This window comes from Ovis canadensis, chromosome 15, assembly GCF_042477335.2.
Source record: "Ovis canadensis isolate MfBH-ARS-UI-01 breed Bighorn chromosome 15, ARS-UI_OviCan_v2, whole genome shotgun sequence".
Classification (NCBI taxonomy): domain Eukaryota; kingdom Metazoa; phylum Chordata; class Mammalia; order Artiodactyla; family Bovidae; genus Ovis; species Ovis canadensis.
Genome location: NC_091259.1, coordinates 30,078,354 through 30,104,608, shown reverse-complemented (window position 1 = coordinate 30,104,608; position 26,255 = coordinate 30,078,354). Strand labels below are relative to the sequence as shown.

Genomic DNA, 26,255 nt, shown 5'->3' with positions numbered 1-26,255 from the left:
ATGATTAATAGTTAATTTAACGTTGTGTGAATTTTGAAAACTAAAAAATCTATTAAATGTGAAAGTTAAAAATCAAGCAAGGTTACCAGTATATTAAAATGATGGAAAGAATTCTATTTAATTTCCAAGCAAATAAGAAAATGGCCCATCAAATTAAGATGGAATTGTATGAAGAAAAGAAATAGGAGGAAGAAAACAAAGACATAGAAAATACATACATGTCAGATAAAGAACAATTAGGCTTAACTGGAACAGACTAAGCTGGGTTGATGAGAGAAAAGGTCATTAGAGCATAAATTAAATATGATTCTGCAATGAAATTAGTAAATAAGATAACAACATCTGGGGATGTGTTTACAGGAGCGTGATTTACGTAAGCCAGGAAAATAGTCTTTCTCTGCCACCATACTTGGCATTGATCAGGCTTTTATCAGCACACTGTGTCCTGTTTTGGTCTCTGCAATTGGCTCTAAGGGATATGGACAGCCTTTCAGCTACAGTCACTCACATCGCTAGCCCATTCAAATGTGTACTGATCTGCCACAATTCCCAGCCCTACAAATGAAAGCTGGAAACATTCTTAAAGCACTAAGGCAACTCTACTCATTTCCTCTTGCTACGAGCTTTATACAACCTTCTCAGGCACACAGACAGTGCAATGGAACGGGCTCTCATAAACACTAGCAGCTGATAAATAAATATCAAAAAGATCCAGCTGGGTGCTGACAGGTCCCAGTCATGCCCCCACGTGGACACAGCTAAGCCCTAATATTGGTATGTGGGAAATTCACAAGCATCTCACCTTGCCCTCTTGCCAGCACAAAACCATAAGGCCGTGCTGAGGGTTACCCCTTGTGAGCCACACATAAACTGAGGGAAGAGGAGAGACTTTGGTGCCTTATTGCCTGTTGCATGGGTACCTGAAGCTGCCAACCCTGAGAACCTCCATGAATTGAGGACTGTAGCGATGAAGAATCTCAGGCCACGGTTACCTGGAGCAGCTGGACTCAGACGAGGACCTTTGCTGTCCTTCATACTGCTGCACCAGGGCTCGCACGCTCCAGCATGGATTCTCAATATCCTCATCCATGCTGCTGTTCCTAAAGTCGGAGGGCACCAATAAAGGAGAGGGTGTCAGTCCTTCGGGCCCACCCACGAACTACTGATAGATGCCACTCTGGGACTGCTGTGGGTAAAAAGACAGACGAGGCAAAGCCCCTGCCTTTAAGACATTTGAAATCTGGCAAGGAAGGTAGAAAAACCAATAATTTCACCAATCTTTGCAACACCTCAGAGTCATGCTCCCTCTCTGACACACAACCCACGAAGCATCTCCTGCCATGACTCTCTGGGATACCCAACCTTCAGGATACACACCAGGGAGAGACTCAGGGGTGAATGGGGATGGTGCTCCCACATACCTCCCAGTGCAGAAAACACACAGTGCCAAAGGAATATGTTTAAAACTCTGGGCACCAGAGAAAAGAATTACATATATGATTCCTTTACATTCTGCTAAAGTCAAAATGTGCACGTGCCGTGCATGCCAAGTCACTTAAGTCGTGCCTGATTCTTTGTGATCCCAAGTACTGCAGTCCGCCAGGCTCCTCTGTCCATGGGATCCTCCAGGTAAGAATACTGGAGTGGGTTGCCATGCCCTTCTCCAAAAGTCAAAATAAACATGCCTAAAAGAAAGGTGTTTTTTTTTTTCTCTTTTGGAGCACCCTCTCCAACCTCCACTCCATACTCTTTTCTGCAATGTGGGCTGTTTAGGTGATATTTCCATCTACTGCACAATCATCATTTAAGGGAAGAAATATCAGTGCAGGTCGAATTCCCATCCCCAGATTTCCATCCTTACCTCTGTCGGTATCGAAAGACATCCCGCCCAGACCGCGACATGTCATGACACACATCGGCCAGAGCAGCGGCGGCTCCCTGGGCCACAGCAGTGGCACAGTGAGGCTGGTGAGTCTGCAGGGGGGCTCTGGCATCCCGTCCTTGGCTCACTGTCCTGCTGGAGCCAGGTTTGAAATGAGCTGCCAAGGCCAGGACCAGCCTCATGATAGACTTCAGGTTGCCTTCCACGATATCTGAGGATCAGAACAGACCAAGAGGTCCTAAGAGGGAAGCGGAGTGCTGAGGAAGCACTCGGTTCCTATGCATCTGCTGCTGCTGCTGCTGCTGCTGCTGCTGCTGTGTCGCTTCAGTCATGTCCAACTCTGTGCGACCCCAGAGACAGCAGCCCACCAGGCTTCCCGTCCCTGGGATTCTCCAGGCAAGAACACTGGAGTGAGTTGCCATTTCCTTCTCCAATGCATGAAAGGGAAAAGTGAAAGTGAAGTCGCTCAGTCGTGTCCAACTCTTAGCGACCCCATGGACTGCAGCCTACCAGGCTCCTCCGTCCATGGGATTCTCCAGGCAAGAGTACTGGAGTGTCTGCTAGGGAACAGGAAAGCAAGGCAGTCAAGCTCTCTGTCCTCACAAAGCTGTGTTTAATAGGGAGATCGAAGAGTTAAAGCAATGACCATAAAGTGTAATAACATAAAGTGAAGTCGCTCAGTTGTGTCCGACTCATTGTGATCCCATGAGAGCCTCCTCTGTCCATGGGATTTTCCAGCCAAGAGTACTGGAGTGGGTTGCCATTTCCTTCATACCATAGGAAAAGCACAAGATTCTTTGGGAACTCAGAGAAGCATCTGTCTAGTTTAGAGGCCTCAGGGAAGGATTCCCAGACAAGGTGAGTCCTAAACTGAGGCTTGACTGACCAATAGAGGTTCATCAGATGAGGAAAGAGAAGGAAAAAAGTATTCCAAGAAGAGGGAACAGCAGGCATGAAGGTCTAGATGCCATCCAGTATGGGAGCCACTAGCCACATGTAGCTGTTGAGCACTTAAAAGGCAGCAGTGGTCTTAACTGAAATGTGCTGTGAGTGTACTTAGCACACACACAAAAAAAAACTGAATGAAAAATCTCATGAGATTTAGTATAAAAAAATAGAATGCAAAATATCTCACTGATTGTTTTTTACACTGATTATATGTTGAGCTGATCATATTCTGGATATGCATGCATGCCTGCTAAGTCACTTCAGTTGTATCCAGCTCTTTGAGACCCCACGGGCTGTAGCCCGCCAGGTTCCTCTGTCCATGGGGCTTCTCCGGGTAAGAATACTGGAGTGGGACTGCCATTTCTTTCTCCAGGGGATCTTGCCAACCAAGGGATCAAACCTGGGTCTCCTGCATTGCAGGTGGATTCTTTACCCACTGGGCCACCAGGGAAGTCCTCATTTTGGATACATGGGTTAAATAAAATATATTATCAAAATTAATTCCACAATTTCTTTTTTGTAATGTGGCTATTTAGACACATTCAAATCAAGAATGTGACTTACTTTATATTTCTATGGCACACACTGGAAGAGGAACAGAAAGCAGTTTAGCATAGCCAGAGTTCAGAGTTCAGGGGGAGTGGGGGAAAGACGAGGGGGATGAAGTGGAGGTCAGGTCAGAAAGGGCATAGTAAGCCAGAGAAAGGACTCTGGATTTTATCTTAAGGGACCTCAGGTGCAGAGGAATGGCATGAGCGTATCGTACTCTTAGAAAGATTGTTCTGGCTGCAGTGTGGAGAGCAGACGGGAGGGGGGCAGAAATGGATGCGGTGGGACTGATTAGGAAGCGGTTGCACTTCTCCAGGTAAAAGACAATGATGTCCTGAACGACTGTTCCCTCAAAATAGCTGACTTTAATGGGCCAGATCCCCAAGCCCACTCCTCACGGGGCCTGGATCAGAGAAATATCTGACATGCTAAATTTTGTCCTAGAAAAAAAAAAAGATAGAAAGGCAGACAGAAAATAACATGATGGGTCTGGTTAATGTCAGAAAATAGACAAAACTGTATTTTTTTCAGCTTCACAGCCTTTTAAACATGCAAGGTTTCCAAAAGGATTGATTGATATCTGTTACACGACATTCTCAATGGTCAGTAACTGCCCTGCCTGAATGAGCCCAACACAGAGAACACTAACAACACGGAAAGGAGGGCTCTCTCCTACCTCCATTCTCATCAGAGCCACAGGCAATCAGGCCCAGAAACTGAGGCTGAAACAAACCAGATTATAATCAGTTATAGAGTCAGAGTGAGAGGACCAGAGAGCCTGTGCCTTCTGAGGACAGCTACATCATTTCTCCCCTGCAGCCTGGGCTCAAACTGCAATGAGAGCTGTCCTTCATCTGGCCATGTGGCTCCAGGAGAGGGCATATGCAGAGGTGAAAGAGCTTTTTGATCCTGCCTGGAGATGTCCTGTGATGTTCAAAAAAAAACTGCTATCAAATATTTTCCTTCTGGAAAACTGGATAGAAGAAAGTAGGCTATTATGATCTGAGATAATAACTGTCATGAAACACTAGAAACACAAAAAAATATCATCTATCTTCATGTTTGATATCTTAAACAAGATGTTCTAAAATTAATATCCAAACGTTGTCATTTCTTTTCTGTTAATTTTCCTACACACACTCAAACAAAACTTTATTCAGTTAAAATAAAGAGCTTCTACCTTCACCCTGGTCTCCAAAGCACCTGGATTTTGACAATTATTCCACCCCAAGAGGATGACTTTCCTTATGTGGAAAAAGATGTGAGGTCACTGCAGTCTACTCTGAGCCCTCAGCCACACTGTGGATGGTTCTTCTGAAGGTAGCAATCCCTAGGTAAAGATGAGTGTACTCAGCCACCACGGACAGAAGGAAGTACTGACCTTTAGCTGAAGTCTGGTGCATACGAATCTTTTTGGAGGCTACAAACTGTAACACTTTTTCCACATTATTCTTCATCTCTTGTTGGTTACTGGGACTCAGCTGTACCCCACTCAGCTTTTCTCCTGCTGTTAGAAGAGAGAAAATACATGAAGTTATGAAGAGGAGTACTATCACAGTTTCATAGTAGCCAGACACAGAGAGAATATTTGATGTAAACACTAACATTATCTATAAATATGTAAGGGAGTTAGGCCTTCATGTTTGTAATCTGGATGGGAAATAGGAAAATCAAAGCATTCTGGAAGGTCTTCGAATTTTCACATCTATTCCCTGGGGCCTGTGAAGTTACTATGTGTACATTTATTCATTCAACAAATATTCACTGAGCACCCACTGTGTGCCAGGCACTGTTTGAGGCACCAGAGAAAGAGCAGTGACCAAGACATTGTCTGTCTTTCCTTTCATCATAGAGTTTATACCTGCAGGGATGAGAGATGACCAAGATAACAGATAAATGTTTGACATAATTTCAGGTAGTGGTTAAGTGCCGTGCTGTGCTAGTCACGTCCGACTCTTGGCGACCCCAAGGACTGGGGTCCGCCAGGCTCCTCTCTCCATGGGACTTCCCAGGCAAGAATACTGGAGGTGGGTACCATTTCCTACTCCAGCGGATCTTCCCCACCCAGGGATTGAACCCGGTCTCTTGCATCTCCTGTGCTGGCCTGCGGATTCTTTCCAACTAGCACCACCTGGGAAGCCCAGCGATACGTACTATGAGGAAACACAAAGACGAGTAAGCATGGTCTGTCGGATAACACATTTGGGCGGAGACTTGAATAAAATCAGAGAGGAGAAGATTTGCAGAGGCAGCATTCCAGGCTGAGGAACCATGAGTACCAACGCCAAGGCGGGAATGAGATCAGCTTATCTGAGAAACAGCAACAGGACCCTATGGCTGGAGGGGAGAGAGCAAGGAGTCGAGTTCTAGGACAGGTAGAGAGGCAAGCAAGGCCAGGCCACGTGGGGCTTTGGCAACTAGAGCAAAAGAGCAAAGACCTTGAATTTTACTCTATATGTAATGGGCAGAAAATGCAGGCTTGGAGGTAAGAGAGTTCAGTTCAGTTGCTCAGTTGTGTCCGACTCTTTGCCAGCCCATGGACTACAGCATGCCAGGCTTCCCCGTCCATCACCAACACCCAGAGCTTGCTCAAACTCATGTCCATCGAGTTGGTGATGCCATCCAACCATCTCATCCTCTGTCGTCCTCTTCTCCTCCAACCTTCAATCTTTCCCAGCATCAGGGTCTTTTCCAACGAGTCAGTTCTTCACATCAGGTGGCCAAAGTACTGGCGTTTCAGCTTTAGCATCACTCCTTCCAATATATATTCAGGACTGATCTCCTTTATGACTGACTGGGTTTGATCTCCTTGCAGTCCAAGGGACCTTCAAGAGTCTTCTTCCACACCTCAGTTCAAAAGCATCAATTCTTCGGTGTTCAGCTTTCTTTATAGTTCAACTCTCACATCCATACATGACCACTGGAAAAACTATAGCCTTGAACTAGACAGACCTTTGATGGCAGAGTAACATCTCTGCTTTTGAATATGCTGTCTAGGTTGGTCACAGCTTTTCTTACAAGGAGCAAGCATCTTTTAATTTCATGGCTACAGTCACCATCTGCAGTGATTTTGGAGCCCAAGAAAATAGTTTGTCACTGTTTCCACTGTTTCTCCATCTATTTGCCATGGAGTGATGGAACCAGACGCCATGATCTTCATTTTCTGAATGTTGAGTTTTAAGCCAGCTTTTTCACTCTCCTCTTTCACTTTCATCAATTCTCTTTAGTTCCTCTTCACTTTCTGCCATAAGGGTGGTATCATTTGCATATCTGAGTTTATTGATATTTCTCCCAGCAATCTTGATTCCAGCTTGTGCTTCATCCAGCCTGGCATTTCTCATGATGTACTCTGCATATAAGTTAAATAAGCAGGGTTGACAATATACAGCCTTGATATACTCCTTTTCCTATTTGGAACCAGTCTGTTGTTCCATGTTTGGTTCTAACTGTTGCTTCTTGACCTATAGATTTCCCAGGAGGCAGGTAAGATGGTCTGCGATTCCCATCTCTTTCAGAATTTTCCACAGTTTGCTGTGATCTACACAGTCAAAAGCTTTGGCATACTCAATAAAGCAGAAGTAGACGTTTTTCTGGAATTCTCTTGCTTTTTATATGATCCAGTGGATATTGGCAATTTGATCTCTGGTTCCTCTGTCTTTTCTAAATCCAGCTTGAACATCTGGAAGCTCACACAGTTCACATTCTATTGATGCCTGGCTTGAATGATTTTGAGCATTACTTTGCTAGCATGTGAGATGAGTTACCTGACCTGCTTAATGCTTTTAAAAGTTGACTTCATGTGGACATAAATTCTGTGAAGAGGAAACAGGGAGATCTGTTAGAAAGGAAATAAAAATAGTCAAGTGAGAGATAATGATGGTTTGGGAAGAAGCTGAGAGGTGAAGAGTGAGATACCAGGTACATTTTTAATATAAAGCAAACAGCACATGTGAAGGGCTGACTACGACAGATGAGAAAAAGAGAATAATTAAAGACAACTTCTAAGTGTTCTGCTTTAACAACTGAGGGAATGGTACTGTGATGTGTTAGTCAGATGAAGGATCTCAGAGGACAGAGGGATCAGTGGCGTGAAGGAAAAGTTCTGATTAGGACATGTGAAGTGAGAGTAGCATTTTAGACATCCAAGCAGAGAAGTTGAATAGGAAGCCGATATTCACTCCTAGAACTCAAGGAAAAGCTTAGGACGAAAGAGTCCAATTTGGGAAAAGACCACTTAGGGATAGAGAATATACAAAAGAACTAAGGTCTGAACCTCTAAGGAAAAATTCCAACATTTAGAGGTCAGGAGGGCTTCCCAGGTGGTGCGGTTGGTAAAGAATCCGCCTGCCACTGCAGAAGACGCAAGAGACACGGGTTCGATCACTGGGTTGGGAAGATCCTCTAGAGTAGGAAGTGGCTACCCATTTCAGTATTCTTGCCTGGAAAATTCCATGGACAGAGGAGGCTCGTGGGCTATAGTCGATGGGATCACAAAGAGTCAGACACGACTAAGCACGTGCACACACACACACACACACGAGAAAGCCAGCAGAGTGAACAGGAAAGGCCAGTGAGGATGGAGGAAGCCTTCAAGCCCACAGGATCCTGGAGACCGAGGGAAGATGTTTGGAGGAGGAGGGAGTGATCCACTGTGTCAAGTTCCGCTAAGCTGAACAAAATGAGGACTGAGCCATGGCCACGGGATTTGACAGAGCAGAGTTGTGACTTCAAGGAGAACAATTTCAGGAGCATAGTAGTAGGATCAAAAGCTCAGTGAGGGCCAGCTCAAGAAAGAATGCAATCTCAAGTACTGAATTCAGAGAGATTTTCTCTATAGCCAAGTTGCAACAGAATGTAGCATTTAAGAACCTGTGTTTTGAAAAACAAGAATACACATTCATATTGCCTGTATATGCACCATTAAATATTTCTGGAAAGAATAGCCAGAAACTGCTAACACTGGCTGCCTCCAGGAAGAACAAGTAACTGGCAAGGGGACAGACACGGGAAATGGCTTTTGATTTTCTATCTTCTTGTGCTGTCTGGATTTTCTAACTGATTATATTTCCAGGATAATCTGTTCAAATGAGTGAAAAATTAAAAGTTGAAAATTAGCTTTGGAATTAAAGTGTATCTAGGCTTGTACCTCTGCTTTACCACTATTCTTATGTGACCTTGCAAAGTTGCTTAAGGGTTTCCCTGGTGGCTCAGACAGTAAAGAATCTGCCTGCAATGCAGGAGACCTGGGTTCTGGGTTGGGAAGATTCCCTGGAGAAGGGAAAGGCTATCCACTCCAGTATTCTTGCCTGGAAAATTCCAAGGACAGACCTTTCTAAATCTCAAAAAATAAGTAAAATACTTAAATGCTATCCATTATCATAAATCAATCAAAGTAAGGCTTGATATATACGTACACACACATATATATATAAAGTGCTCCTGGGGATATATATAAAGTGCTCCTGGAAATGGGGGTAATATTATGTTTTTCAAATATTGATGACTAAGTAAAATTAAGTGTTCAATACACAGTAGCTGCTGTTACTATTATCATGGTTATTATCACTATAAGTGAATAATGAATATATGAGCTGTCTCAATGAAGTAATTCTGGACAGGCTGCCTGATGCAAGCCTGCCTTCTTACATATTACTCAAACCCACATCCTTCAAATATGTCAATGAATGTTTGAGTACCTGTTATGTGTCTGGCACTTGGTTAAGGATCGTGGAAACAAGGGGGGAAAAAATTACACTGTACCTGCTCTTAAAGAGCTCAATCTATACTGGAGAGGTAGATAAGAAGCAATTATCATTTGGTGAGAGAAGTAATAAGAGGTGTGGACAAGTGCTGTGGAAATAAGGTTATGATACCATCTAATAAGAAAGACAGGCATCAACTCTTGGGCTTTTTCAACAAGGTCTTCTTATCTTAGTCGGGTCCTTTTGTTGGTAACACACTTTCTTTTTGCATGGCTGCCGCTTCTCTTTCCAGCCTCAGTGTAGACATCAGATCTTCTGGCAAGCCATCCTAGAATCCCTAACAGTGGGTTAGGTGCCCGCCCTCTGCTCTTATCTGTGCTTGCCCCATCACAGTACTAAGTACATTACTGGAAGTGACTTCGCTCTCCAGTCTTTCCAACTAGATTGGGAGACTTGAGAGCCACGACTGTGCTCCTCATCACACTCCCAAAGTTTAATGCAGCACCTGGAACACAGTGTTTACTGACTAATAAATAAATTAGTTAACCCTGGGCAAGTATCTTAAGTCTTCCCTACTTTCACTTCCATAAGACTTTAAAGAAGTAGCTCAGTCGGTAAAGAACCCGCCTGCCAATGCAGGAGACTAGGGTTCAACCCCTGGGTGGAGAATAATGCCTGGAGGAGAAAATGGCAATCCACTCCAGTATTCTTGCCTGGGAAATCTCATGGACAGAGGAGCCTGGCAGGCTACAGTCCATGGGGTCACAAGAGTTGGACACGACTTAGTGACTAAACCACCACCAAAAATCTGCTCTGAAGGGCCCATGGAGGGTAAAAAGGCCACGCTCTGGTTTAAGCTAGCATCAGAGTCAACCGACCGACAATCTCAATGAGATACGCCAGGATCACCCCATCCCGGAGATCTTGTCGCAGGTCCTGCACTGGCTTCACTGCTGGCCTCTTCTTCAGCTGCGCGTTCACCCAGGCCACGTACGCCTGCAGCTGTTGCTGGAAAATGAAAGTGGGAGACAAGGAAAGGTTGCATGTTACTTATATCCTCTTCCCTGCACCCTCTAAGACAGCATTGGAGACTGGGCGATCTACACCCGACTTCCCAGGTAGCCCAGTGATAAAGAATTCGCCTGCCAATACAGGAGTTGCAAGAGACACAGGTTCAATCCCTGGGTGAGGAAGATCCCCTGGAGTAGGAAATGGCAACTTGCTCCAGAATTCTTGCCCTGACACTTCCATGCACAGAGAGGCCTGGCGGGCTACAGTTCATGGGGTCAGATTTGCACACAACCGAGCAACTGAGCAGTCTATACCCAGACGGAGGAGGAGAAGGTTTTAAGGAAAGAAAGATAGTTAGACATGGAGGATGCTCTGAAATTCTCTGGTTTTATGCTAGTCTCTGGGATAAGCTACCCTCTGACTCGGGTGGTGGTGTGGGCAACATACGCAGATGAGCGTTTCGGTGACAGAGACTCCTGCTCTCCTTGACTTTAGCTCTGTCGACCAGGGATAAAGCCGGGCCAGAAGCACAGCCCGTTTTCAAGTGTGATGAGAGCTGCCAGTGCCCCACTGCGCTTCCCAGGAACGATCTCTCGTGTCCCGTGTGCACAATGGCCTGTGACATTCCTAAGAACTGATCCTGGGGAGCTAGGAATCCACAGTTGAACCGATCTCAGAACTGCCTCTCATAGCTGCTTTCTTCACAAAGAGATTTAACTGAAATCAACCTGGGATTTATCCTCCTGAGCCCATAATCCTGGGATTGCTACAGAGTTAGCTTTAATCCAGGCTTTATGTTGTCAAAGAGGATCTGGTTACCTGAAACCTGCACAAAGAAAGAAAAAGAAAGGCTAGGATGAGCAGAGTTCCTGAAGACTGGGGTCGGGGTCGGGGGAGCCTTAATTTTTTTTTTTTTTCAGACAACACTTATGGTCCAGTACCATCAGAAACCTGTCAGACTCAGGCAGGACACATAACTCATGGCAACACTTAGATAACCTTTCATATTCCATTTTAAACAGGGCTTGTATATTCAGGTGTTCATTCTGATTATTTGGGCACTAAATATCAAAATAGCACAAGAGCAAGGTCATAGTACAGGCAGCAGTTCTGGCTGATGTCTGTAGAAGCCCAAGACTCTGAACCTGAAAATTAAATTCAAGCACTAACAGTATCAAATTATAATTTGGTTAAAGTACAGTTGATTTCTAAGCTCCAAGTACTTCCTTGATGAAATGATATCAGAAATTACTCACTGGCTGCTTCCTGAACTTAAATTAAATCTTCACTATTTTCTCTACGTCAATTTGTGGGAATAAATAAAGTCCTTTGGAAGGTAGTGCTAAGGCCATGTTCTATCAGCTACTGACAAACTGTAGGATGTGCAATGATCAGCAGGAGGTAGGAGAAAGAATCTGGTATTTATTGAGTACCCACCATGATGCCAACAAAGGTCCGTCTAGTCAAGGCTATGGTTTTTCCAGTGGTCATGGATGGATGTGAGAGTTGGACTGTGAAGAAAGCTGAGTGCCAAAGAATTGATGCTTTTGAACTGTGGTGTTGGAGAAGACCCTTGAGAGTCCCTTGGACTGCAAGGAGATCCAACCAGTCCATTCTGAAGGAGATCAGTCCTGGGTGTTCTTTGGGAGGAATGATGCTAAAGCTGGAACTCCAGTACTTTGGCCACCTCATGCCAAGAGTTGACTCATTGGAAAAGACTCTGATGCTGAGAGGGATTGGGGGCAGGAGGAAAAGGGGACGACAGAGGATGAGATGGCTGGATGGCATCACCAACTCAATGGACGTGAGTTTCAGTGAACTCCGGGAGTTGGTGATGGACAGGGAGGCCTGGCGTGCTGTGATTCATGGGTTGCAAAGAGTCGGACACGACTGAGTGACTGAACTGAACTGACTGAACTGAATCATGAATTAAACACTACTTTTGATGTTTCATATGTCTTTTAATGACTCACTAATGTATCTGGAGGGCTTCCCTGATGGCTCAGAGGTAAAGACTCTGCCTGCCAGTGCAGGAGGTCTGGGTTCAATTCCTGGGTCGGGAAGATTCCTGGAGTAGGAAATGGCATCCCACACCAGTATTCTTGCCTGGGAAATCCCATGGACAGAGGAGGGCTGACAGGCTACACCCCGTGGGGTAACAAGAGTTGGACACAACTTAGCAACTAAACAACACAACAATATACCTAGAACACAGCCACACGGTTGATGTTTACTAAATGGTCATCATTATTTTCATTATCATCATCTAATTCAGTTCTCACAGAAGCACCGAAGGGCTGGTATCATCTCTGTTCTGTGGATGAGGTTCAGAGAAATCACGTAACTTCTCCAAAGTCTCCATCCCAATGCCATGGCAGACCTGGTTAGCAAACCCAGTACAGGTGGTCCAAGGGCCTCCTACTATCCACTCACTCTGCACGCTAGAGGCGGCTGCACCTTCTGCTTTCTCATGGGCCAGATTCCTGTCCAGGTGAGCTCCTACCGTTCAGCCAAAACGGCAGGACAGGCAAAGGGTGCCTCCAGAGCAAACCACTCTGCTCTGGGCCACAAAGGTATCAGGGTAACAGCTGGGTCTGATTACCTGGCTTACATCAAAATCCCTACCCCACTTCCCTCTATTGAGTATCACCCTCAACCCTCCCCCTACACATTCCTGTTTAAAATCCTTCACTGGCCTGTCATTACCCTCAGCATAAAACCCAGCCTCCTCAGCTGCACTTCAGTCTGTCCTGCGCTAGTCCTTACCTCTCCTCCAGCTTTGCTTATCCATTCACATTTGCCCCCCAATCCCCGCGTTTAAGGTTGGTCCAAACTACGTGCAGTGCCCCAAACGCACCATGTCTTCCGGCCACTCTACCTCCCTCCTGCCTCGCATCTCTTCTTAAACCTCAGCTCAAGCATCACCACCTCTTCCCTGACCCTCCCACACACCTCAGACACTGATCTCCGTGAGGATGTCCTGTGCCAGGCAATCAGTTCAACTACAAGGTAGGTGCAGCCAGTGTTCTGTGAGGGGGCTACAAAGAGCTTTATGCCTTCAGGAAGTTTGCAGGGAAAAAAAAAAATGAGAAGAGAGGAGAAGGAGGAGCAGCTTGCAGGTTGGTGAGACAAGTGCTAAGACAGGGGTGTGTGAGGTGCTAGGAGTATTAGCTCAATCTGAACCCCATGCTCAGGGGGCTTTCCTGAGGAAAGGAGGCAAACAGGACAGTGAGCTCAAAGGGGCTCAGTTCTCAACTAGATGCTCCATGCAGGACATTACAAGAGTTCAGGATTGTTGGACTCAGAGTAACAGGCGCTCAACAAATCTTTCTTTGAATCGGTGAATAATGTGTCAAATTTCATCAGGCCAAGACTTAACGATGATTCTAAAAGTTAATTATGCAGGGGAAGACAAGTATTTTTCATCAGGCCCAAGATTATTTTACTTAAGTAATCATAGCCTTCTTTTGGCCAATGAATAGAAGTAAGTTGTCTCTGATGCAAAACTGCTTTGAGGTTCCTCACAGAACTTTTCATGCACATTAATCACAGTTCTTGGCTTCCACTAAAGAGGATGCTATTGCATGCTGCTGCTGCTAAGTCGCTTCAGTCGTGTTCGACTCTGTGCGACCCCATAGACGGCAGCCCACCAGGCTCCCCCGTCCCTGGGATTCTCCAGGCAAGAACACTGGAGTGGGTTGCCATTTCCTTCTCCAGTGCATGAAAGGGAAAAGTCAAAGTGAAGTCACTCAATCATATCCGGCTCTCAGCGACCCCATGGACTGCAGCCTACCAGGCTCCTCCATCCATAGGATTTTCCAGGCAACAGTACTGTAGTGGGGTGCCATTGCCTTCTCCGATTCTATTGCATAAGTGATAATAATTGTCATCACTTTTCTGAACAGCTACTCTGTGTCTAGAGCTATGCTAGGTCCTTTAGACACAATTTCTCTAATGCTAAGCTGCCAGGGAAATTTTTACTGTATCTATTTTGCTACCTGCAAACCCAAGACTCCGAAACGGTGAAATAATGTTCAAGGCCACCCAGACTGTAAACTACGAATGTGAGATTCACTCTGACTCCCAAATCAGTGCTCTTTCCACTCTACCACACTGTCACCTAAATAAATGCATCCCTGAGGATTAAACAACCTCACCAAAACTCTCGGAATGGAGGTTACCTTAGCCTAAACCACTTCTCCCTCCACAGCCAGTGCTGGGAGTCTCCTGTGTAATAACCTATACTAGGGAGCTGTCTGCTAATCAAAGAGCGCTCCAGAGACGAGCAGCACTGTCACCAGGGGCCTCTCAGAAAAGCAGACGCTCACGCGCCACTGGGAATCAACACACTTCAAATGCAGTAGAATAGAATATGCAGCATAGAATGGAAATGCAGAATCTCAAACTCTGCTCCAGTTCTAATGAATTAGAACCCGTATTTTTACAAGATCCCCTCATCTTGTATTTGCTCTGCTCCAGCTCTGTCATCAGCTATTTGTCAAAAGAAATCACTTTTGGCTCCTCTTGTTGGAGAGTAGTTTTCAGAAATCAAAATTTGGGCATGAGGTATACTCATCCCACTGGGGTAACATTCTGGGCCCTCTCAGGAGTAGAGTAGGAAATACAGGTATGTATCACACCTAGACACACACTTCCATCTACTTATCTTGACAGACAGATGGAGAAATAGACCATGAATTATCCTGATCCTGCCTCTAGCCCAGCACCACAGGGTTCCATCTCTCTTTTTCCTTTTCCTTATTTGTAACTCCTTTTTCCACACAGTGAGAAACCTGACTCTATCCACAATATATTTACAAATATTTCCTCAGTCCTAGAAAACACATCATAATTTGACTTGCTAATCCATACCTTATATGGATTAGTATAGTCATTTTAAAAAATATTTATCTATTGGGCTATGCCAGGTCATAGAAAAATAAATTTACCAGCCAGAAATTGATCTTCAGGTATATAGTCCTTTTTGTCTTTAGCCTTACAGTGTACACTCAAAATACTGATTCCAAAGTGACTCAGGTTAATCCTTTTCTTTCCTCTGCCTTCAGTGTGGTTATGTTATTAATTTTTAATACAGTTAAGTCCATTTATTACAATTGGTAGACCATGTTGGGTTGTCCTAACATTTTGGTTGATTTTAATTAATTTGGGGGCAGGAGAAAGAGTAACATGATTCTAAAAGTCAGAGCTATAGGAAAACATACATTCAGAAGTGTCATGCCTCCATCTTTCTCTCTACTCCAATCCCTTTTCTCTAGTCTTTCCACCCTATTCCTATCCACTCCCGTCGATAACCGATCTGATTTGTTCTACGTTAACTGGAAAAAAAGATATATGTATATTTTATTTATTTCCCTTCTCTTATGTGAAAAATAGCATAGTAATTTTTTTTTTTAAACTGGCCCCTGCTGGGTCTTGGTTGCAGCATGTGGGATCTTCAAACTTCATTGCACATGGGATCCAGTTCCCTGACCAGGGACCAAACCCAGGTCCCCTGCACTGGGAGTTTGCAGTCTTGGCCACTGGGTACCAGGGAAGTCCCCCAAATAGCATTAAACACTGATATTCCCTTGTGGCTCAGATGGTAAAGTATCTGCCTGCAATGCAGAGACCCAGGTTCAAGATTGGGTTGGGAAGATCCCCTGGAGGAGGGCACGGCAACCCACTCCAGTATTCTTGCCTGGAGAATTCCATGAACAGAGGAGCCTGGTGAGCGACAGTCCATGGGGTTGCAAAGAGTCAGACGCAACTAACACACACACATTCTTTTTACACCTACATTTTTCACTTCGCTTCAATGAATATTTGCTTAATATATTCTGGAAATCATTCCATATTGGTCTAGAAATCTTCCTTATTTTACAGCTACATGGTACTCTATTATGTAGATATATCATGATTTAGTCAATCAGTCTTCTATATATGGGAATTCAGGGTTTTTTTTTTTCCCCAATATTTTGCAGTTACAAACAGTACAGCAATGAATAACGTTATGCATATGTGTTTTTATGTTGATCGAGGTCTATCTTCAGGGTAGATTCAAAGAAGATGGCTAGGTGGATATAGATACATTAAGTAGATAACTTCATTAAGTACTGCCAAATTCCCCACCAAAAGCATTGTATCTATTTGCATTCCCATCAGCAATGCATGAGAGTGCATTTTCCCACAATTTTGCCAATATGTTGTCACACTTTTAAATTTTTGCTAATATGATAGGTGACAAATTGTATCTTAGTGCTGTTTAAATTTCTTTAGTTATGAATTTGAGCCTCTTTTTGGTAGGTTTAAGAATTCAATTTAAATTCATCCTTATCTTTATATATTTTGTATATGTACATGAATTATCTGTTCACATCTCTCCCATTTTTCTATCTTTTGTACCTTCATTTTAAGAGCTCTTTATGTATTAGAAATGTTATCCTTTTGTCTTTGATATATGTTGCAGAGATTTCCCAGTTTGTCAGTGATCTCTCTTTGGGGATATGTATATTTATTTATTTGGCTGCCTCCCTGGTGGTGCAGCAGTAAAGAATCCACCTGCCAATGCAGGAGACTCAGGTTTGATACCTATGTCAGGGGGAAAGGCAACCCACTCTAGTATTCTTGGCTGGAGAATCCCATGGACAGAGGAGCCTGGTGGGCTACAGTCCCCAGGGTTGCAGAGTCGGACATGATTGAGCGACTGAGCGCACACACACATTTCTTCAGCTGTGCTGGGTCTCAGTTGCAGCACATGGGGTCTTTAGTTGAGGCACGCAGGAACTTTTAGCTGCAGTATGTGGAATCTAGATCCTGACCAGGGATTGAACCCAGGCCTCCTGCATTGGATGTGTGCAGTCTTAGCCCTGGAGCACCAGGGAAGTCCCTATCAGTCATCTTTTGACTTAGTTTATGATTGTTTTCTGGCTATGAAAAGGATTTTATTTTTATATAATCAAATTACCTATATTTCATTCCTCTGAATTTTGAGTGATGGCTAGAAAGGCTTTCCCTATGCTAACATGAGAGAAGAATTCACTTCTGTTTTTTCTCTAGTTCTCATATGGTTTCAAAATTGCTTGCATTTAGATCCCTGTTCCATCTGGAATTTATTCTTCCGTATAATGTGAGGTATAGATCCAACTTAACCTTTTTTTTTTAATGGCTACCCAGTTGTTCCAGCACCATTTACTAAAGTCAATCTTTACCCCAGGGATTTGAGATGCTGCCTTTCAGTTCAGTTCAGTCGCTCAGTCGTGTCTGACTCTTTGCGACCCCATGAACCACAGCACGCCAGGCCTCCCTGTCCATCACCAACTCCCAGAGTCCACCCAAACCCATGTCCATCGAGTCGGTGATGCCATCCAGCCCTCTCATCCTCTGTCGTCCCCTTCTCCTCCTGCTCTCAATGCTGCCTTTATCATACACTAAATTTCCATAGTTCCTCGGTCTCTTCCTGGACTTCATAGTCTGTATCACTTGTATATTTGCTGATTCATGTACCAGTACCAAAATGTTTTATTTGTAGAGGTTTTATAGTATAATTTAAGATCTGGTACAGCTGGTCCCTCCCCTCTGAAATTTTTCTCTTTTTTAAATATTTTCTTGACTATTCTTACAAATTTATTTCTCCATAAAAACTTCAGTATATATTTATCTAACTTTCAAAAAAAAGCCCGTTAGAACTTTTTTGGGATTATATTAAATTTATAAATTGATATAGAGAGAACTGTCATTTTTATGTTGTTGAACCATCCTACTCAAGAATAAGGGATGTCTTTCATTTGTTCAAATGAGTCTTTCTGAAGAGTTTTAGAGTTTTCCTCCTGTAAGTTATATACATTTCCTGTTAAGTTCATTTCTAAGTATTGAATTCTTCTTAATTGTGATTAAATGAGGTTTTCTCTACCATCACTTTCTCTAATTGGTTACACTGTGTATGTGAAAGCTGTTAATTTCAGTAGGTTCATTTTATACTCTGTTATCTTTTATTGAGTTTCATTGAGTTTTATCAATAATTCTCAATGATTTCCAGGATTATTACCACATCATCTACAAAAAGAAATATTCTTTATTAAGCTTTATGCCTCTAATCAATTTCTATATACCTCTGGTACAAAGTTGACTAGTAGTGGAGATATTGAGCATTTTTCCCTGGTTTCTGGACTCAGAAAATACTTGAAGTGTTTCCCAGTTTAGAAAGTGAATGGTTTCTGGAATAAGGTATATAAATTTTTATCACGTTAAGAAAGAATCCATCAAGTATTATTTTCTTTTTTTTTCTTTTACTTTTTTCTTTTATTTTTCTCATGCTCTACAAAATATACTGCAAGCTACACAATACACTGCATAACCTTCTAACAGGGGTAGACGAGCATAACTGAGTTATTTCTCATCAATAAGGAAAATGCTTTCTTAATCAACGTTCTCCAAACCATTCCACACATAGTGATGATTAACTCCAGAGATGCACTTATCTCTTTCCATCAGATGTCACCAATGTGAATAACGGGCAGCCCTTTTCCCCTTGCTCCCATGAGTGAATCCATGGATGCGTGCAGTGGCCATTTCTGGAATGAAGAAGTATGTGGCCATGAGGACAATCCCAGGCAGAATCTCAAATTACACCATCACCGCTCTGTCCCCAAGCAAGTCTTATTTGCTGCAGTGGTTTTATAACGAACGGATGTTGAATTTTGATGAAAGTTTTGTCATAATTTATGGAGACAATTCTCATTATTTTTCCTGATAATATTCTATTATTATGGAAACATGGATTTCTTAATAATGAGCCTACCTTGCATTCCTGTGGTTTTAACCCTACTTGATCATAATGAATTACACTTTAATGTGATGCTGAACTTTGTTCACTAATAAACTATATATTAGAGCTATATTAGTACTACGTTTGTTGTGCTTTTTTGTGGTTGCTCAGTTGTTCAGTCATGTCTGACTCTTTGGGGCACCATGAACTGTAGCTCCTCTGTCCATGGGATTTTCCAGGCAAGTATACTGGAGTGGGTAGCCATTCCCTCCTCCAAGGACTCTTCCACACCCAGGAATCAAATCCATGTCTCCTGTCTCCTGCACTGAAAGTAGATTCTTTACCCACTGAGCCACTGGGGTCTTCTTTTCATAGGTATTTTCTTCTTTTCACAGGTATTTCATAAGTAATATTTGCCTATAGTCTTCTTTTTTGCACTACCAGGTAGATATATTTTTTAAAAAGAAGGAGCAAGTTTCTTCTTGGTTTCATTCTCAGACATCATCTGTAGAGCACTGGGGCTATCTGATAAGTAGAGGTTTGGTAGAATTCCCCTGTGAAATAATCTAGGCTGGTACTTTTTTTTGAGGAATAGTTCCTTATTAAAGTTCTCTATTTCTTTCACAGAAATTGGTCTGTTTAAATATCCTGTCTCTATTCATTTTAGTAATCAGAATTTCCCTTAGAAATTATTAATTTCATCAAGGTTTTAAAGTTTATTTGCACAGATATGCAAAGACTCTTACAGTTTTGTTTGTTTCAACAGTTATTTCTCCACTGTCATTTTTTTATTTTATATATTTGTGCTTCCTCCTTTTTCATCATGTTAGCTACCAGTTTGTCTATTTTTAGAATTTTTTCCCCAAAATCTTAAAAACAAAATGGTTTCAAGAATTATTGCTATTCTGGCCTCAGTTCAGTCGCTCAGTCGTGTCTGACTCTTTGTGACCCCATGAATCGCAGCACACCAGGCCTCCTTGTCCATCACCAACTCCCAGAGTTCACTCAGACTCACGTCCATTGAGTCAGTGATGCCATCCAGCCATCTCATCCTCTGTCGTCCCCTTCTCCTCCTGCCCCCAATCCCTCCCAGCATCAGAGTCTTTTCCAATGAGTCAACTCTTGGCATGAGGTGGCCAAAGTACTGGAGCTTCAGCTTTAGCATCATTTCTTCCAAAGAAATCCCAGGGTTGGTCTCCTTCAGAATGAACTGGTTGGATCTCCCTGCAGTCCAAGGGACTCGCAAGCATCTTCTCCAACACCACAGTTCAAAAGCGTCAATTCTTTGGCGCTCAGCCGTCTTCACAGTCCAACTCCACATCCATACATGACTACTGGAAAAACCATAGCCTTGACTAGGCGGACCTTAGTCGGCAAAGTAATGTCTCTGCTTTTGAATATACTATCTAGGTTGGTCATAACTTTTCTTCCAAGGAGGAAGCGTCTTTTAACTTCATGGCTGCAGTCACCATCTGCAGTGATTTTGGAGCCCCAAAAAATAAAGTCTGACACTGTTTCCACTGTTTCCCCATCTATTTCCCATGAAGTGATGGGACCGGATGCCATGATCTTCGTTTTCTGAATGTTGAGCTTTAAGCCAACTTTTTCACTCTCCACTTTCACTTTCATCAAGAGGCTTTTTAGTTCCTCTTCACTTTCTGCCATAAAAATCCCTCTAAAACCGTAATACTTAGAACCAAACACAATACTCTGGCTATAAAATCAGACAGTCAACTTTCTCATCCAAGACATTTCACACTCTTTTTCCCTCTCTTCCCATTCTTCCTCTTCTTTTTTTTTTTTTTTGTTACCACCTCACACTGTTGACTCACACAGTATTATCAACCAACTCCCCTTCCCAAATTTTTAACATATTCTGCTGTGAGGCCAATCTCTTCCATTTTCATTCTTGTATAACTGGTCTTCTTGATGCATATTTAACAAATTTCAACTTATTAGATCCCATCTCACAAGATACTTCCAGACCCTATCATTTCATGTATTCATTTATTCAAATTCAACCAACATTGTCAGGCATTGTGCCAGGCCCACTGTTTACAGGCATATAAATAACTCTGATACAAAGTGATCACTGCAACAATGGAGAAATGTTTTTTAAAATGCTATCTATGCACGAAAGGAGTAACAGGATGAAAGGATGAGGACATCACAGGAGGGTCAAGAGGGAAGAAGACATTTGTCTATTCTTTAAGGATATTTGCCAGTTGGGGAATAGAAGGACAACCCAGGGAGGGGTGATTTTTTAAAAAAGAAAGGAAGAGCCCGAAGGTATATGGTATCTTGGAGGAATGGCCAGTTAACAAATTTGTGTATGGGCCGAGCTGTGAGTGGCAGGAGGCGATGATAGAGAAACAGGTCAGCATAAGACCTAGCAGAACTTAGATTTAAGTATTAAAGAGTTTTAACAGGAAAGCATGGAGCCTTGTAACAGGAAAGTCAAACTGCGGGACTTGTATCTTGGAAAGGTCACTCTGATGCACTAGAATATGAGAGCCTAAATTGAAGCAGTACAGTGAGAAAAGGATAAACTGCAGAAATAAGTCAGAGAGATGACTGCCAAGAGGCAGGCAATAACAACGAGAGAGACGGTCCAAAAAGTCACACCTGGATGGATGGTGATGCTTTACCTGAGAGAAGAGCATGTGAAGAGCAAGTATTGGGGGGCAGGGGGGAGGCGAAGCAAACAGTTCGGTTTTGAACAAGAGCCTGAGCCATCTGCAAAACATCAGAGTAGAGATGTTCTGCCGCCAGCTGGCAAAATCCAGGTCCAGGGCACAAGAGATGGGTGTGGGGTGGGAGTGAGATGTTTGAGAGTATGTGTGTGAGAGAGAACAGGGACAGCTCTGGGATAACAACACCATCTGCTGAGAGCTTACTGCGTGCCGGGTGCTGTGCTGGGCACTGAACCACGTCTTTTCATATATATATATATAGTGTGTGTGTATATATAGTTGACGCTTGAACAACACAGGTTTGAACTGCATGGATCCACTTAAACAGATTTTTTTCAGTCATAAATACTATAGTACTATATGATCTACGGTCAGTTGATGCACTTGTGAAGGAACCGTGGGTACAAAAGGCTGACTCTAGGTTACACGGTTTTCCACAATGCATGGGGGTGGCACCCCTAACCCCCATGTTGTTCAAGGGTCAAATATATAAATATTGACTCCCCCCTTCAACACTGATCAGAGATGTGGAACTACTATCACCGTATTACAGATGCGGAAACCAAGGTTCAGAGCAGCAATGGGCCCAGAGTCACAGGACAAGTAAGAGCAAGAATCTCAACCCAACGCTGACTTCACATCCTGGGCTTTACAACACTCCCCAAAATAAGTCAAAGTATAAGAAGCTATTCAACAGGAAAGAGAGTAGGGAGTTGGGGGAGGGTACCGAAGGGAAAGAAGAGGATGAAAATGCACTGAGTGCTTGTCCCTGTCAGCTGCTGAATGAAGCCCCCGATATGCATCACCTTTAATCCTTATACCCAGTCAATAACGTTGATATTATCGGCCCCATATAGGAAAACTTGCTCCAGATAACAGCGCTGGTAAGAAGTGAACATAGAATCTGAACCCACTCCATCTTACTCTAAAGAATGTATTCTTTCTATTATAGCAAAGAAATCATACAGGGACTTCCCTGGTGGTCCACTGACTCTGCACTCCCAACGCAGAGGGCCTGGGTTTCATCTCTGGTCAGAGAGGGAAGTACATCCTACATGCCACAACTATGAGTTCACAAGCCACAACTAAAGATTCCACATGCCGCAACAAAGATCAAAGATCTTGAGTGCCACAACTAAGGCCCAGTGTGGCTCAGTAAATAAAAAAATATTAAAAAGAAAAAGAAAGAAAAGAAAAGCACACAATGAGAGAAACGGAAGCAAAAGCAGAGGCTGGGGTACATCAACATCAAAGGGACAAGTGAAGTGAGCAGCAAAAGAATTATTTTGGGGAGTTCCCTGGTGGCCTGGTGGTTAGAATTCCAGGCTTTCACTGCTGTGATGCAGGTTCTATCCCTGGTGGAGAAACTGAGATTCCGGAAAAAAATAGATATATATATATATTTTGAACACACAATCAGAGGGAGAGGAGAAGAATCAGGAGAAAGTGTCATGTGGGAATCCAAGACCAGAGAATGTCAGGACATTGACAAGAAGGTCAAATGCGTAGAAAGTCAGACTGAGGACTGGAAAACCCACTTCATTTAACATTTAAGAGGCTTTGGTGACCTTTCTGGGAACTGACATCAGAGCACGGCAGGGTGAAAAGTCAGATGGCAGGGAGAAGATGTCAGGAAGCATGAAAACAGAGATGGGGGGGTGGCGGGGGGGGCGGTACTCACTGGAGAGGACGGTGGGAAGGAATGAGGGATTTCAGGATGAGAGGACACCTGCAGGCTGAGATGAGGGATTGGTGAAGGAGAAGCAGATACAAAGGGACTGCAGGAATGATGCGGTGAGGCTTCAGAGGAGGGGAAGAGGCCTCTTCCTGCTCTGATGACGAGAGGCAGGAGTAGGGACCTCTGTGGGGAAGCAAGGAGGTGAAGAAGAGGGCTGTTGAAGGAGCTCAGATCCCACTGCCCATGATGAAGTGGGCAGGTCTGTCTGTTGAGAGTGAAAGGGACAGGGAGAGCGAAGGAGGCTTCAGGAAAGGGACCCTGTGCGAAGCTGGAAAGAGCTAAAGGTTTCCTGGCCACACCAAGGACTCAGCTGGTGCTGGAAATCATAATTCTGTAATTGAGTCAATCCACTAGGTTATGTGATTTCCTTTGGAAGTGCTTAGCAGGCCTAGACCCTGAGCAGAAGAAGCCAGAAATAGGCTAATATAGGACCACAAATGGGGCTTCCCTGGTAGCTCAGCAGGTAAAAATCCGCATGCAATTCAGGAGACCCCAGTTCGATTCCTGGCTCAGGAAGATTCCCTGGAGAAGGGATAGGCTACTCACTCCAGTATTCTTGGGGTTCCCTGGTGGTTCAGATGGTAAAGAATCCGCCTGCAACATGGGAGAGCTGGGTTTGATCCCTGCATTGGGAAGATCCTCTGGAGGAGGGCATGGCAACCCACTCCAGTATTCTTGCCTGGAGAATCTCCATGGACAGCGGAGCCTACAGTCCATGGGGTCACAAAGAGCTGGACACGACTGAGCGACTAAGCATAGCACAGCACAGGACCAGAAAGAGTCAGAGGAGCGGCAGCTCAACCAGGGCAAAGGCAGTGAGGATGGTGGTGGTGAAGTGCGTGAACAGACTGATCATGCAATCTTCACCAAGGAGAAGAAACCAAAGGAAAGTTGCTACCCTGAGAAAATGGAGAAGAGTAAGGAGAAGAGAAGTTGATGTGACTGAAAATAAGCTGAATGGGCATGTAGGAATGTGGAAACTGGGACTTTGAGCAGACCGGAGTTTCAGAGTTTGAGATTTCAGGGTTAGGACAATTCTGTGCAATGAGTTTCCAGGACATGGCTTCAGTATGTGGCCTAAGTGAAGGGGCGCTGGGTGGGAGACAATCACGGCAGTGGGGATGGTCAAGGGACCAGGAGGCTGGATCATCTTCATCATGGACCCTGAAGTCAATCCAGGAGAGCGGTAGATGGTAAAATGTTGAGGCTATCTACTATTCTGCCGAAATTCACATGATTTTAAAAACTGATATGCATGCCTTCGATGACATTATTGATTTTAAAAAAATTTCAGCTGAAGAAATGCCCTGGTCATGTCACTACTATGACTCCTTGTTGATCTATTAAGTGGCATCTAACATAGAAATCAGAGATTCTCAACTGAGTGGAGCAGTGCTTGTCCACAGGTTAAGGGTCACATTGACTTCAGGCCTCCACCCCTCCCTTTAAATCTAAGTTGGGAGCCAACCGCTAAACTAAGCCTCAGTTTGTCTCTTCTTTAACTCGAAGATACCTGGGCTGCAAACAGCTGGACACAACTTAGCAACTGAGCACGTACGCACGCACACAAGCACCTGTACTTCTCACCCAGGGGCCAGGCAAGACTTTATTCTTGCTATAAACGTCTAGTGCTGGCTCTGAAAAAAAGCCGATTTGAAGGACAAAATAGAAACTTGTGAGGACCAACGACGCTGTCCACTTTCCTTCCCCCACAACGATATTTGTCTTAAAAGAGGCCTGTGGTGCAAGCCCAGGCCCTGACTAGTCCTGCTGCTCGCTTTACAACAGACTAGCGCTGTCCCTGCGGCGGAAGAAAGACCAGGTGCTTTCTGTAAGAGGCTGTTGCCCTTCGGGAGGCAGACTAGTAGTTTAAGTTTTAGTTTTCTCCTCCTGTTTGTTTCATCACATTTTTCCAAATTATAACTTCTTTGAAAATCAGATGTGCAAAGTAAGGAAAAGCAGGGCTTCTCTATTAGGGCTTGGGTAGTGGGGGAAGGAATCCATAGGCCCGTCCATTCACTTTCCTTTTCCTCTACCTTCACCCACCCCTACTCAGACCCCCAGCTATCTGAAGTAACTCCTTAGGGATTCTTTCAGCAGGTGGGGGGCAGGAGAAAACACTGCATTTTGTTTCCGTCTGGCATTGTCATTTTATGTTTATTCTTCAGTGAAGAAAAGATGCAACAGGTTCCAAAATATAAAAATATCTTGGTTATTAAGAAATACATCTTGATCTGTTTCCAACAACAGCTGGAGAAACACAATAGGACCACAACCAGGTTCAAATCAGGCCCCTGGGTATTGTAGCTCACAGTTCTTGGGGGTATCCCCCCAGCTCACAATGATACCTTCTCTAGAAACATCCCCCCCTCTGCAAACAAACGGGTGGGCCCCAGGACCAGCTGGTCTCATGTAACCCCATTCACTGGCCACAGATGATTGTCTGGCTGAGTTGATTGGTTGAATCCAGTCAATCCCTGGAATTTTTTTGATTTGGCATTTAGGAGTAGAATCAGTCTTCTCTCTGACAAAGCTGTAATATATAAAATTTAGATGTTGCCATAAGCCATGGCGCCCACCTAAGAAAGGAAAGTCATCTGGAGTGAGAAGGAACAGAGCTACCCACAGAAAGAAGCAGAGATAAAGAGACAGAGAACAGAGGGAGAGATCCTGCCAGCGTGCGAGTTCTTGATTTTCACTGTTTCTGAGAAACTGCCCCATTCTTGCCTTTTCTATGGTTTAGTTTTCCAGCGTTCCCTTGGACTCCATGAGTCAGTAAATTCCACTTTCTGTCTCTGCCAGTTCAAGATGGGTTCTTGACACTTAACAACCAAACTAATAAAAAAACCAACACAATCAAACAGACAATGTCAGTCACAGCACAGATCTAATCTCAGTCCAGAAGTAACACCTCTAACTTGTTCTGAGGAAGCTAGAAGGATGTCTGTATAATCCAGAAGTCTAGAAA

The 26,255-nt window shown here is 43.8% G+C and overlaps 1 protein-coding gene across 6 annotated transcripts in view; it reads right to left on the bottom strand.

The window, feature by feature from the left end:
* The window catches only part of DIXDC1 (DIX domain containing 1), a 79,511-nt gene that overhangs the window by 37,939 nt on the left and 15,317 nt on the right, over window positions 1-26,255 (bottom strand). For 3 of the 6 annotated variants that reach the window (XR_011249418.1, XM_069554982.1, XM_069554981.1), the window contains 4 exons: window positions 9,960-10,089; window positions 4,761-4,886; window positions 1,862-2,093; window positions 993-1,100 (listed from right to left, as the gene is read on the bottom strand). Coding sequence is in view for 5 of the 6 variants with exons in the window: in XM_069554982.1 (XP_069411083.1) it covers window positions 993-1,100; window positions 1,862-2,093; window positions 4,761-4,886; window positions 9,960-10,089 (596 nt within the window). In the remaining variant the exon portion in view is untranslated. The remainder of the gene's footprint in view (window positions 1-992; window positions 1,101-1,861; window positions 2,094-4,760; window positions 4,887-9,959; window positions 10,090-26,255) is intronic. The other 3 variants (XM_069554984.1, XM_069554983.1, XM_069554985.1) reach the window with 2 other exon arrangements.